The sequence below is a fragment of the Hemiscyllium ocellatum genome, chromosome 4, assembly GCF_020745735.1.
Source record: "Hemiscyllium ocellatum isolate sHemOce1 chromosome 4, sHemOce1.pat.X.cur, whole genome shotgun sequence".
Lineage (NCBI taxonomy): Eukaryota > Metazoa > Chordata > Chondrichthyes > Orectolobiformes > Hemiscylliidae > Hemiscyllium > Hemiscyllium ocellatum.
In genome coordinates this window covers 2,300,694-2,312,975 of record NC_083404.1, presented here as the reverse complement: position 1 = coordinate 2,312,975, position 12,282 = coordinate 2,300,694, and the positions used below count along the sequence as shown (strand labels likewise).

General features: G+C 42.7%; 1 protein-coding gene across 4 annotated transcripts in view; it reads left to right on the top strand.

The window, feature by feature from the left end:
- The window catches only part of ca8 (carbonic anhydrase VIII), a 69,147-nt gene that overhangs the window by 26,974 nt on the left and 29,891 nt on the right, over positions 1–12,282 (top strand). For all 4 annotated transcript variants that reach the window (XM_060824085.1, XM_060824083.1, XM_060824086.1 and 1 more), the window contains exon 9: positions 9,374–9,540. In XM_060824085.1, the coding sequence (XP_060680068.1) occupies positions 9,374–9,508 (135 nt within the window). In that variant the 3' untranslated portion in view covers positions 9,509–9,540. The remainder of the gene's footprint in view (positions 1–9,373; positions 9,541–12,282) is intronic.

Here is a 12,282-nt window from a genome sequence, read left to right as displayed (position 1 = left end):
TTTAAGGATTATGTTTAAATCTCCCACATAGAGTAAGCAAAGATCTGTGAAACTAGAACTGCAAGTTCTGTATTTTTAGGCATGCAAAGCTGCTTGAAGTTACCTTTTTGTCATTTTTAACGCTCTTTGACCATGTTTCTCACAAGCTCAGTGACAGTCTGGATGCACACGATGCAGTTCACTTTTCCCTGTTCTGCTTCTCCCTTCCAGTAGCAGTGACATACAGTAGTACACCAGGAATCTGAAACACCCCCCAAGAGAAAAATTGAGATGAAGTCAGTTGTTAGGATTTTATACTCTTTAATGTTTGATCTGGGATTGATAACAGAATAGAATAAAACTAAACAGAGCACTACAATATTGAACAGTGCAGGAAGCTGTAACTCCATAGTGTTGACATTCACAGTTGATAATTGGTTAGAAAATGGCTATGTTCTTGTCTTTTTTTCAAAAGCTCAAGCATATCAAACTCTAACTAGAGAAGTATCTGGAACAAAGCAGAGAGGTGAAATATCGTAGTTAAATAGAGCTGGTGTCAAACAGACTACTTGACATTAAACATGTGCCACGTGTTTTGAATCAAAACCAAGAATTACAAATTTTATTTCACGTTATTTCCCACTGTGGGTAAATATGAAAATACAGGAAAGCTGGTACTACAGAGGCTTTGAAATCAACCAATTCCCCTCATACTGCACTGTTTGTGATTATTTACTTTTTAATTAATTCATATTATCTTTCATAATAAAGAATTATTGAACTACTGCATAACAAAATTGTAATTATGATGTTATGTGGTGTTGTCTGCTGTTTTTAGTTGTTCTAAATCTGTCAGGCTAGATTTTAATTTATTTTTTGATGTCTCTTCGATAACCATCAAGTCTGATTCGGAAAATAAATAGTTCACTGGCTCTAGTGCTCGACTCTGGATGGGCAAAAGTTTCAGGCAGGTTAATTAAATGAGTAAGCTTAATGGACTGGTTTTGATGATAACATTGCTGAATTTAGTAATTATTGAAAGCTATTTCCAGTATGGTCATTAGCTCATTCTCAGCACTTTACCGAACAGGAAAAGACCAAAAATCCAACTTCTAACTTCATCCTGGAGTTCAACCAAATGTCACTGAAAACTGGTTGATTTGTTGTTTAGGCTATTGGCTGACTTTCCTTCATCTATGACCAGGAAAATAGGAAAAAAACTGAATAGCTCGTAACTCATTTCTACCTCTGAAGAGACTTGCCTGGGACCTTTATGGATTGGGTTCTCAGAAGTGGGCCAACACTTTGCGTTGTTCAGGGCCCAATTCTGTGTATTTTGTGACCTCTTCACTATATTTTGTTGGCAGCAGAGTGGTGGTGTGTACAAAGGTTGCCATGGCAATTATGCAAAAAGCCAAGGGGCTGTCGAAGTAGAGGGTCTACACTGCAAGGAGAGGACTGCGCTCCAAAAAGATGACAACTGTTGTTGGGACTAATCCGCGGAAGGTGCCGCCCCCCCTCCACTACCTTTCCCTACCTGAGCTTGTGCATTTGCCTAAATCCTGGCTGCTTTATTATTGAGGAGTGTGTCAGCCATTTCGGGACATCCTCATTGTTCTATTGTTTATCTGCACCATCCACGCTCTCCTCTCCCGATGGAGGTGCCATGACCAATGATGTTGAGTGGATTGTACACTGAGCTGGTTACGTAGGAGGCTGCTTCCCGGATTATTGTGACCGGTCTTCCTGCTGCGCCCGTTCTCTGACCTTAGGACCCCTGTTCAGTTCTGGTGGCAGGGACTCAGTTGGGTGGGGTTGGGGGTGGGGGCTGAGAATGCTAATCTTTGGGCTAAATCTGTGCCAGATTTCTTGAAGCTGCCTGAAAGTCTTGGCAACATCCCACTGCAGAGTTTGGCTTTTTGAAAAAAGGAATTAAAAATTTTCTTCAAATTAAAAGTGCCATTTTAAAACACAATGGTCAAGCATGGACATCAATAGTTTTTTGGAGGTTAGATCCCAGTGTATCGAAGGGAAAGGATACCTGTCAACATCATTTGAGATAAGTTTTGGTTTTTTGATACAATTATAGATGTTCCCAACTTCTGACACTTATTCCGAGAGCACACTTAAAAAGAAATTGTTTTTGGGAAGTGGATGGTGGTGAGTAGGTCCTCCTGGTTGCCCTGAGACCATAGGCAGGTGGACACTAAATCTAATAGTGGAGAGGGGTAACAACTTCTCTGTCCTTCGTGGTATTTAACGACTGAAGTTTCACTTTCAGTGTAACTGCACTCATTTGAGGATCACAATCCCATCATGGTCCTGACTTGCATTTACAAATATAGAATCATAGATGTACAGCATGGAAACAAACCCTTTGGTCCAACCCATCCATGCCAACCAGATATCCCCCAACCCAATCTAGTCCCACCTGACAGCACTTGGTCCATATCCCTCCAAACCCTTCCTATTCATGTACCCATCCAAATGCCTCTTAAATGTTGCAATTGTACCAGCCTCCACCACATCCTCTGGCAGCTCATTCCATACACGTACCACATTGTGTGGAAAAAGTTGCCCCTGGGGTCTCTTTTATATCTTTCTCCTCTCACCCTAAACCTATGCCCTCTAGTTCTAGACTCCCTGACCCCAGGGAAAAGACTTTGTCTGTTTACCCTATCCATGCCCCTCATAATTTTGTAAACCTCTAGAAGATCACCCCTCAGCCCTTGATGCTCCAGGGAAAACAGCCCCAGCCTGTTCAGCATCTCCCTAAAACTCAAATCCTCCAAATCTGGTAACATCCTTGCCAATCTTTTCTGAACCCTTTCAAGTTTCACAACATCTTTCTGATAGGAAGGAGACCAGAACTGCATGCAATATTCCAACAGTGGCCTAACCAATGTCCTGTACAGCCTCAAGGTGACCTCCCAACTCCTGTACTCAATACTCTGACCAATAAAGGAAAGCATACCAAACACCACCTTCACTATCCTATCTACCTGCAACTCCACTTTCAAGGAGCAATGGACCTGCACTCCAAGATCTCTTTGTTCAGCAACACTCCCTAGGACCTTACCATTAAGTATATAAGTCCTGCTAAGATTTGCTTTCCCAAAATGCAACACCTCTCATTTATCTGAATTAAACTCCATCTGCCACCTCTCAGTTCATTGGCCCATCTGGTCCAGATCCTGTTGTAATCTGAGGTAACCCTCTTCGCTGTCCACTACACCTCCAATTTTGGTGTCATCTGCAAACTTACTAACTGTACCTCTTATGCTCGCATCCAAATCATTTATGTAAATGATGAAAAGTAGAGGGCCCAGCACCGATCCTTGTGACACTCCACTGGTCACAGGCCTCCAGTCTGAAAAACAACCCTCCACCAACACCCTCTGTCTTCTCCCTTTCAGCCAGTTCTGTATCCAAATGGCTAGTTCTCCCAGTATTCCGTGAGATCTTACCTTGGGCAACCTTGTCGAATGCCTTACTGAAGTCCATATAGATCACATCTACTGCTCTGCCCTCATCAATCCTCTTTGTTACTACTTCAAAAAACTCAATCAAGTTTTTAGGAGGGAACGTTTTGTGCAGAATATTCACTTGTATTAATTCAGTACATCTTTTAGTCAATGGTGATTGCCAAGACCATGATGATGGAACCTGAGCTATAAAGGTTGCATATTTATTGGGATATATGATCATCACATAACGTTGTCAAAGCTCTGTGGTGCAAGGTTCCATGGTTAGTAGGAGGCCAGAAGATTCAAATTTTCAGAAATCTGAAAAGGATGTCATAAAAGAATGCGGGTGAAATTGAAATTTGAGAGTAAGTAACAAGAAATATAAATTCAGACAGGGGAGAGGTTTTCCAAGTATTAAAAAAGCAGAGAGTAGCTGAAACTCGGCATTGGTCATTTTGAGGATGAGGCGGGGGAATTAATGAAGGTGGAGAGAAGATGCTTTGGACAAATATTTTACATTTGTCATCTTTATAGATGACAGGCAAAGGAACATCCTTTATCATGGAAGAAAATATAAGGGAAAGAGGCAAGGGGGGGTTTAAAATAATTGTTATCACAAAATGACCAAAATACTGAAAGCTAATGGGGACTAAACATTGACCCAGCCCTGTACCTGATGGCTTTCTTCCTTGGGTCTTAAAAGAAGTGGTTGCATAGACCGTAAATGTGAACGTTGTAATGTGAACATTTCCCTGGATCCTAGAAAGGGTCATGAATCCTAAAATGTAGTGCTTGTGGTGCAGAAAATGGTCGGTCATCCCCAGAATGTTGATGGCGAGAGATTGAGATATGGTAATGCCATTAAAGTTGAGAAGTGATGGTGAGATACTCTTTTGGAGATTGTCACACCAATGCCAGGCACAAAGATTTCTCACCACCTATCAGCTGCAGACTTGATATTTTCCAAATCTTACTGCTATTTCTTCATAGCAAAAATAGGAAAGCAAACTATTATTTGACTGTCAATTGAGACTGGGAGGGGGGGATTTCACAAGACCTGGGTGTCCTTGTGCACCAGTCACTGAAGGGAAGCATGCAGGTGCAGCAGGTCATAGGTACACTGTATACTGGCTTTCATAGTGAGAGGATTCGATTATAGGAACAAGGATGTCTTACTGTAATCAGGGCATTGGTAAGGCTACATCTGAAACATTGTGTGCAACTTTGATCTCCTTATCTGAGGAAGGATGTTCTGGTGATGGAGGGAGTGAAGCAAAGACTGATCCCTGAGGTGGCAGGACTAATGTCTGAGGGGAGATTGTGTTCACTGGAGTTTAGAAGTATGAGGGGGATCTAGGACTAGATGGTTAGGTTAGATGCAGGAAGAATATTCCCAATGGTGGGGAGTCCAGAATCAGGGGTCATAGTTTAAGGATAATGGGTAAACCCTTTTTCGACTGAGACGAGGAGAAATGTCTTCACCCAGAGAGTGGTGTGCCAGTGGAGTTCACTACAACAAAGTGGTTGAGACCAAAAGATTGTTTTAATAAGATGGTAGGAATATTCCTTGCTCCCATCTATGTTACTGATCATGGGTTTGGACTGTTAGTGTCTGAGGAATTGTGCATTGTGCATTCATCAGTGAACATCCTCACTCCTGTCCTGAGGAAAGGTTGAGGAAGAGTGTTCTGAGGAAGGGTCACTCGACCCAAAACGTTGACTCTGGTTTCTCTCCACAGGTGCATCCAGACCTGCTGAGTTTTTCTAGCAATTTCTGTTTTTGTTTCCCACTTCTGACCAATGGGGGAAGGTCATTGATGGAGCAGTTGGAGATGGTTGGGCCTAGGACACTTTCCTGAGGAGCTCCTGCAGAGATGTCCTGGAGTTGAGATGACTGACCTCCAACAGCCACAACCATCTTCCTTTATGTTCCAACAGCAGAGTGCTTTCCTCCTATTTCCTGCCAGCTCCAGATTTAGAGTTCCTTGATGCTATTCTTGGTCAAGTCTTAATGACAAGGGAAGTGACAGTTGCCTCTCCTCTGGAGTTCAGCTCTTTGGTCCATGTTTGGGGTAATTAGGTCAGGAGCTGAATGTCCTGGCAGAACCCAAACCGTCAGGGAGCAGGTTATACCTTTGCAAGTTCTGCTTGATAGCACCATCACCAATTCCTTCCATCACTTGCTGATGATTAAGTGGGCGTGAGTAGGATGGTCGTTTGGCCAGGTTGAACTTTGCCCTGTACACAAAGGCAGGACTAGTTTAGATTTGATTTATTGTTACATGTACTGAGATACAGTGAAAAGTATGGTTTTGCATGCTAACCAGACAAATACATTACATAAGTACGTCAGGGTGATAGAACGGAACACAGAATATAATGTTACAGCTACAGAGAAGGTGCAGAGAAAGATCCACTCTAATATGAGAGGTCCGTTCATAAATCTGAACACAGCGGGGAAGAAGCTTTTCTTGAATCTGTTGGTTCATGTTTTCAAATGTTTGTATCTTTTTCCCATTGGAAAAGGGGATGACTGGGATGAGAAGGGTCTTTCTGTTGGCTGCTTGCCTGAGGCAGTGGGAAGCTTAGATTGAGTCAGTTGATGGAAGGCTGGTTTGCGTGATGGACTGAGCTGGTTCACAACTCTAATTTGTTGTGGTCTTGGGCAGAGCAGTTGCCATATCGCCCTGTGATATATCTGGCTATAATGCCTTCTGTGGTGAATCTATAAAAATTGGTGAGAGTCACTGTGGGCATGCTGCATTTCCTTAGCCTCCTGAGGAAGTGGAGGTGTTGCTATGCTTTCTGACTGTAACATCAATGTAGATGGACAGGGACAGATTGGTCGTAGTATTTACTCCCAGGAACCTGAAACTCTTGACCATCTCCACCTCAGTCCCATAGATAGAGATAGAGACGTGCCTCCATTCCACTTCCTGAGGTCGATGGCCAGCTCCTTCATTGTGCTGACATTGAGGGAGAGATTGTTGTCTTTACACCATGCTGCTAAGCTCTCGATCTCTTTCTTGTACTCTGTCTTGCTGTTTGAGATCCAACCTACTACAGTGGTGTTATCAGCAAATTTCTAAATGGAGTTCAAGCTGAACTTGGCGACACAGTCATGCGTGTATCAGGAAGCTAGTAAACGGATGAGTACATAGTCTTGTGGGGCACTGGTGTTGAGGATTATGGTGGAGGAGGTGCTGTCACCTATCATCACTGATGCAGTCTGTGGGTCAGGAGATCCAGGATCCTTGGTGGAGGGGGGGGGGAGCTGGGGAGCGGAGAGCTGAGACATAGGCTTCTGAGTTTGAAGCTGGGTTTGGTTGGAATTGTGGTGTCAAAGGCAGGCCTAAAATCCATAAATAGGACACTGACGTAGGTGTCCTTGTTATCCATATGTTCCAGGGATGAGTATTGGGATAGGGAGATTGCCTGTCTGCCATGGACCTGTTGTGATGGTAGATGAATTGTAGTGGATTAAGTCAATCTGGGAGGCTGGAGTTGTTGTGTCCCATTACTGACCTCTCAAAGCACTTCATAATGATGGCGGTCAGAATAATCGGACATTAATCATTAAGGCACATTAGCTGATTTTTTTTCTTCAGTACTAGGATAATCGTGAAGTTGTCTTGAAGCTGGTGGGAATTTCATCCCTCCGTAAGGAGAGGTTAAAGATGGGCCTGCTCCTGCCAGCTGGTGTGTGCAGGATCTGAGTGCATGGCCGGGACTCCCTCTGGGCCAGTCCTTTCCATGGGTTCACACTCCAAGGTCTATCTGATGTCTGTGATGGTGAATGTGGGTATGGGTGCTGTTGGGGCAGGTGATCTCCTTTCACTCACCAGTCCAAAGTGAGCAGAGAGTACATTGGGTGGGATGCATGGGAAATATGTGGGCAATTTTCCACACTGTTGGGTAGAGGACAGTGTTTAGCTGGACTGGAAGAGTTTGGCTTGGGAGGTGGCTAATTCTGGAGCAGGTGTCCAGTACCATTGCCAAATGTATTCTCAGTATCTAGTCTCCCCAACAGTGTCTTGATCTCATGTGGAATGAATCAAATTGGTTGAAGACTTGCATCTGGAATCCTGGGGACTGCTGGAGGAGGCTTGTCAATCACTATCCATGACTGGATGTAGCAGGACTGCAGAGTTTAGATTCTGATCCATTGGTTGTGGGATCACTGAGCCCTCTCTGTCATGTGCTGTTTGACATGCATGCAGTCCCATGGAATAGCTTCACCAGATTGATCGTTCCTTTGTATCTCTGTATGGTGGGGTTCTTGGTATGCACTCTGCTTTGAACCAATATTAATCTTTTTGGCAAGATGGTAAGTGTGTGTGTGTGTGTGTGTGTGTGTGTGTGGCCATGAGGTTACAATTCTGCTGATAGTCCGCAGAGTCTCACTGGTTCCTAGTTTGGAATAGTTAGATTAGTTTGAATTATTTTCAGCAGGTCAGAGTCACCGTGTGAAAGCCCCTCCTGGGCTGGACTGAGTCTCTACTCTCGACTGTGTGTCATTGTAACTCCAATCAGTCTGCAAACTAGTAAGGGCAGGGTTACATTGACAGTTGGTTCCAGCTTTCTCAGGCGATGTTTTGCAGCTGTTATTTTGGATACAGCCAGCTCAGTCAGTGCTACTGCAGAGCCCCTCTTAACGATGAACATTAAAGGTCCTGAGAACATTCTGTATCCTTATACCCTCAGTTGTTTCTTAGTGGTTTTTAATATGAGGGGGAGATTACTGATTCATCAACTGAAGGGGAGAGTTGAGTTTTTTTTTCTATACTTGTATAGAAAGCAAGAGGGTAGCCAGGGAAAGGGGTGGCCCACTCAAGAACTGAGGAGGGAATCGGTGTGTGGCGCCAGAAGAGGTAGGTGAGGTCCTAAACTAATACTTGTGTCAGGGCAGCACAGTGGCTCAGTGGTTAGCACTGCTGCCTCACAGCACCAGGGGCCTGGGTTCAATTCCTGCCTCTGGCAACTGTCTGTGTCTGCGTGGGTTTCCTCTGGGTGCTCAGGTTTCCTCCCATTGTCCAAAGATGTGCAGGTTAGGTGAATTGGCCGTGCTAAGTTGCCCGTAGTGTTAGGCGCATTCGTTAGGGCTGAATGTAGGGGAATGGTTCTGGATGGGTTGCTCTTCAGAGAGTCGGTGTGGACTTGTTGGGCCGAAGGGCCTGTTTCCATACTGTAAGTAATCTAATCTTATCTATTCACCAAAGAGAAGGTATTGGTGGAGGAAGATCTCTGGGAAGGGAGTGAATCTCTAAGCAAGTGGCTATTAAAAAGGAAGAAGTATTTTGTGTCTTAAAGTACGAAAGTAGATATGTCCCTGGGTTCTGATGGGATCTATCCCAGAATACTGAGGGATGTAAGAGAACAAATTGCTGGAGCATTGACCAACATCTTTGTATCATCTTTGGCCTTGGGTGCGGTCCCAGAAGACTGGAGAATAGTCGATGCTGTCCCATTGTATAAGAAGGGTAACAGGGGAGATGGTGACTTAATGCTGCTCAGCAGGTCTGGTAACATCTGTGCAGGGAGAAACCGTTGATGCTTTGGGTTCGATGACCCTACAGAATGCTTCAGTGGCAGCTGGTAGAATTTAAACTTAATTTAATAAAAATCTGGAATATGAAGTTAAATTGCAGAGATGATGACTATCATTATTACTCATTTGTCACGAATCTATCTGGTTCACAAATTTTTTTTTAAGAGTGGAAAATCTGACGTTCTCACCCAGGCTGCTCTGTGAGACTCCAGACCCACAGAAATGTGGTGGACTTTTAGCCAGCCCCTGAAATTTCCTGGTGAAGCCTTCAGTTGAAAGGCTTCAGTTCCTCTCCAGGAATGCCTACCTCCCATGAAGGAAGAAAGACGTCGTCATATAAATGCAGTTTGTTTGAATCTGACTGTATTTTGCATCCCAGATAGAAGAGTTCCGAAGAGTACGATCTCACGTTAAAGGAGCCGAGCTACCTGAAGGATGTGATGGGATTTTAGGAGACAATTTTAGACCAACTCAGCCTCTCAGTGATCGAATTGTCAGAGCTGCATTCCAATAGGAAATGCTGATGCTAAACAGAATCATTTCCAGGTAATCCTCAGACAAAATCTTTCTTGCTGTTTTACAAATAGACCAAAAATATATCTGTGAACGTGAAGCCATCTATGCTGTTTAGTTACAGGTTGCTGTGCTATTGTTAAAGTTTTTGAAAACATTTCTATTTCTAGATGAGTTTGCATAATACACAGATGTCACATCTGTGACAGTAATCTTTAAACAGTAATATACTTTATTCCTGGATTATCTTGTAGAGAAGAGAGAGAGAAAAGGCTGACCTGCCTTTATTAAACACTCTTTTCACAACAAATTGAGATGTGAAAGTGCATTAAGTACTGGCCCAGCCAATGATGCCCATGTCCCATGAATGAAGTAAAAACAACTTGGATGTATGCTGATGATACCAGCTCCACCTCTACAATGCCCCTCTCAATCACTCCACTGTCACTAAATTATTGTACAGCAGCCTGTACGTAATCAGCAGAAATTCTGTGTGGTTGAACATTGAGAAGATTAAGCCATTACCTTGGTGATTGGTACAAAGAAAAACTGTTAAAGTAGATTATTGAAAATTTTTTTCACTCAACCATGTGCACATTTCTGGAACAACAAATGGTGAGCATGTCCAATCAGAATTTATCAAATTGTTGGTGTCAGAAGAGCTCTCCTATTTGGATAGGCACTGGGTTAATCCAGGAGACTTCATTTTAATTTTGTTAAGAGAGGGTAATATTTTCCTTTACTAAAAAGGAAGGTCATCATTGTTCCAGAGGGGCTATAAGAATATTTTGGGGCTTGAAAGCTGCAAATGAAAGATTGGAGAGGCCAGACTTCTTTCTCCTTCAAAACAGAGGAGGCTGTAGATAATGTAATTGAGTTTCACAGTAAGGAAGGACTTGGATAGAATAGGCAGGGAGGACCTGTTTCTCCTCTAGAGGAAAGGTTGGTGATTGGGGGTAGAGATTTAAAGTAATTAATAAGGGCCATCAGAAAAAAAACCCTTTGACCCAGAGCATGGTGACTGCTTGGGATTCACTGCCTGGTTTGAAGATTGAGGTGAAAATCTTGATCTGAATCTTCAGCTGAAGTGCCATGGACCAGGTGTGAGAAAGTGGGTTGAGTGGTTAGCAGGTTCTCGTACATGGACTGTGTGGCCTTTTTGATATATTGTAACTTCTCTCATTCAATGTCTTTGCCTTTTTAACTTTGGGCTACTCAGTCGCATTATTGTCCAGTCTCTGACATTCTGATCTCCATCAACTCAAAATCATTAAAACCCTCTGTTGTCCATGTATTTTTAACTTGCTTGAAATCCCATCACCCTGCAGATTCTGCATCTTGTTTTAAAATTCCTGTCTGTTTGTTGAGTTCTATCATGGCCTTTGTTCTTCACCACCTCCTTTAATTTTCCTCAGCCCTACTACATTGGTTGTTATGGGCGAGTTGGATCGAGGGGCTGGCTATTTCTGTGTTGTGACTCTATAAACTGTCAGATATTACCATTTGATTTTAATTGTCACCATCAGGGACTGTGGCTTTTTATACTACTTTGACTCTAATCTTTGGAATTCCTTAATTTTTCTCTCGCTCTCATTTCCTTTTAAGATGCTCCTTTTTAAAAACCCCATCTGTAACTAAGCTTTGGACCATCCATCCCCATAACACCATTGTGATTCAGTAGTTGGTGTGGTGCTGGAAAAGCACAGTCAGTCAGGCAGCATCCGAGGAGCAGGACAGTCAGCATTTCGAACATGAGCTCTTCATCTAATGTTGCAGGATAATGGTTCTGTGAAGCACTGTTCTTTGATGCTAAAAAACATGGTATAAGTACACATTATTAGAACGAATATCTCTGTCACTAAAATGATATGAATAAATTGAAATTAATCACCTTTTTGCATATTCATTAGTGGTACATTTTTGTAGCCTCATTGTCTTGTTACACTGTTTTGTTCATGCTAAATATATACTCATGACTGTAAATGCTGCAGGAATATTCTGTAGAAAGAGAAAGGAAATTAAATAGTGTTATTTTGCCTGTACCTATTAAATAGGTCATTCAGTCCTGAGGGAATGGGATCTCGTTTTAGAAAGCAGGACAATATGATGAAAATAGACATTAATTAATAACAATCCCAACTACCTTAATCTTCCACTGGGGAAGACTGCTCTCAGGATGTTTGTGAACCTAATGCCAATTGACAGCACATTTGAACCAGACTGAACTTCAATAATGCTAATTTTATAAGTGAGAAAGGAAACAAAATGTTAATTTTTAAAAATATAAACATCTGGTTAAAAATGTTTATGCTTTTCACAAAAAAAAATCATTTAGGGGTTCAGGGCTAACCCAAAATTTATTGCCCATCCCTAGCTGCCCTTGAAAATACTGTTGAACTATTTATTGCAATTATTGAGACTTAGCTGGGGGAAGGGCACGATTGGCAACTAAATATCCCAGGATATAGATGCTTCAGGCAGGATAGAGAGGGAGGGAAAAGGGGTGGAGGAGTTGCATTACTGGTCAAAGAGGATATCATAGCTGTGCTGATGGAGGGCACTATGGAGGACTTGAGCAGTGAGGCAATATGAGCAGAGCTCAGAAGTAGGAAGGGTGTGGTCACCATGTTGGGATTGTACTGCAGGCCTCCCAGCAGCGAGCATGAGATAGATGTACAAATATGTAAACAGATTATGGAAAGATGTAGGAGCAACAGGGCGGTGGTGATAGGAAATTTTAACTTTCCCAACATTGTCTGGGATTGACTTAGTGTT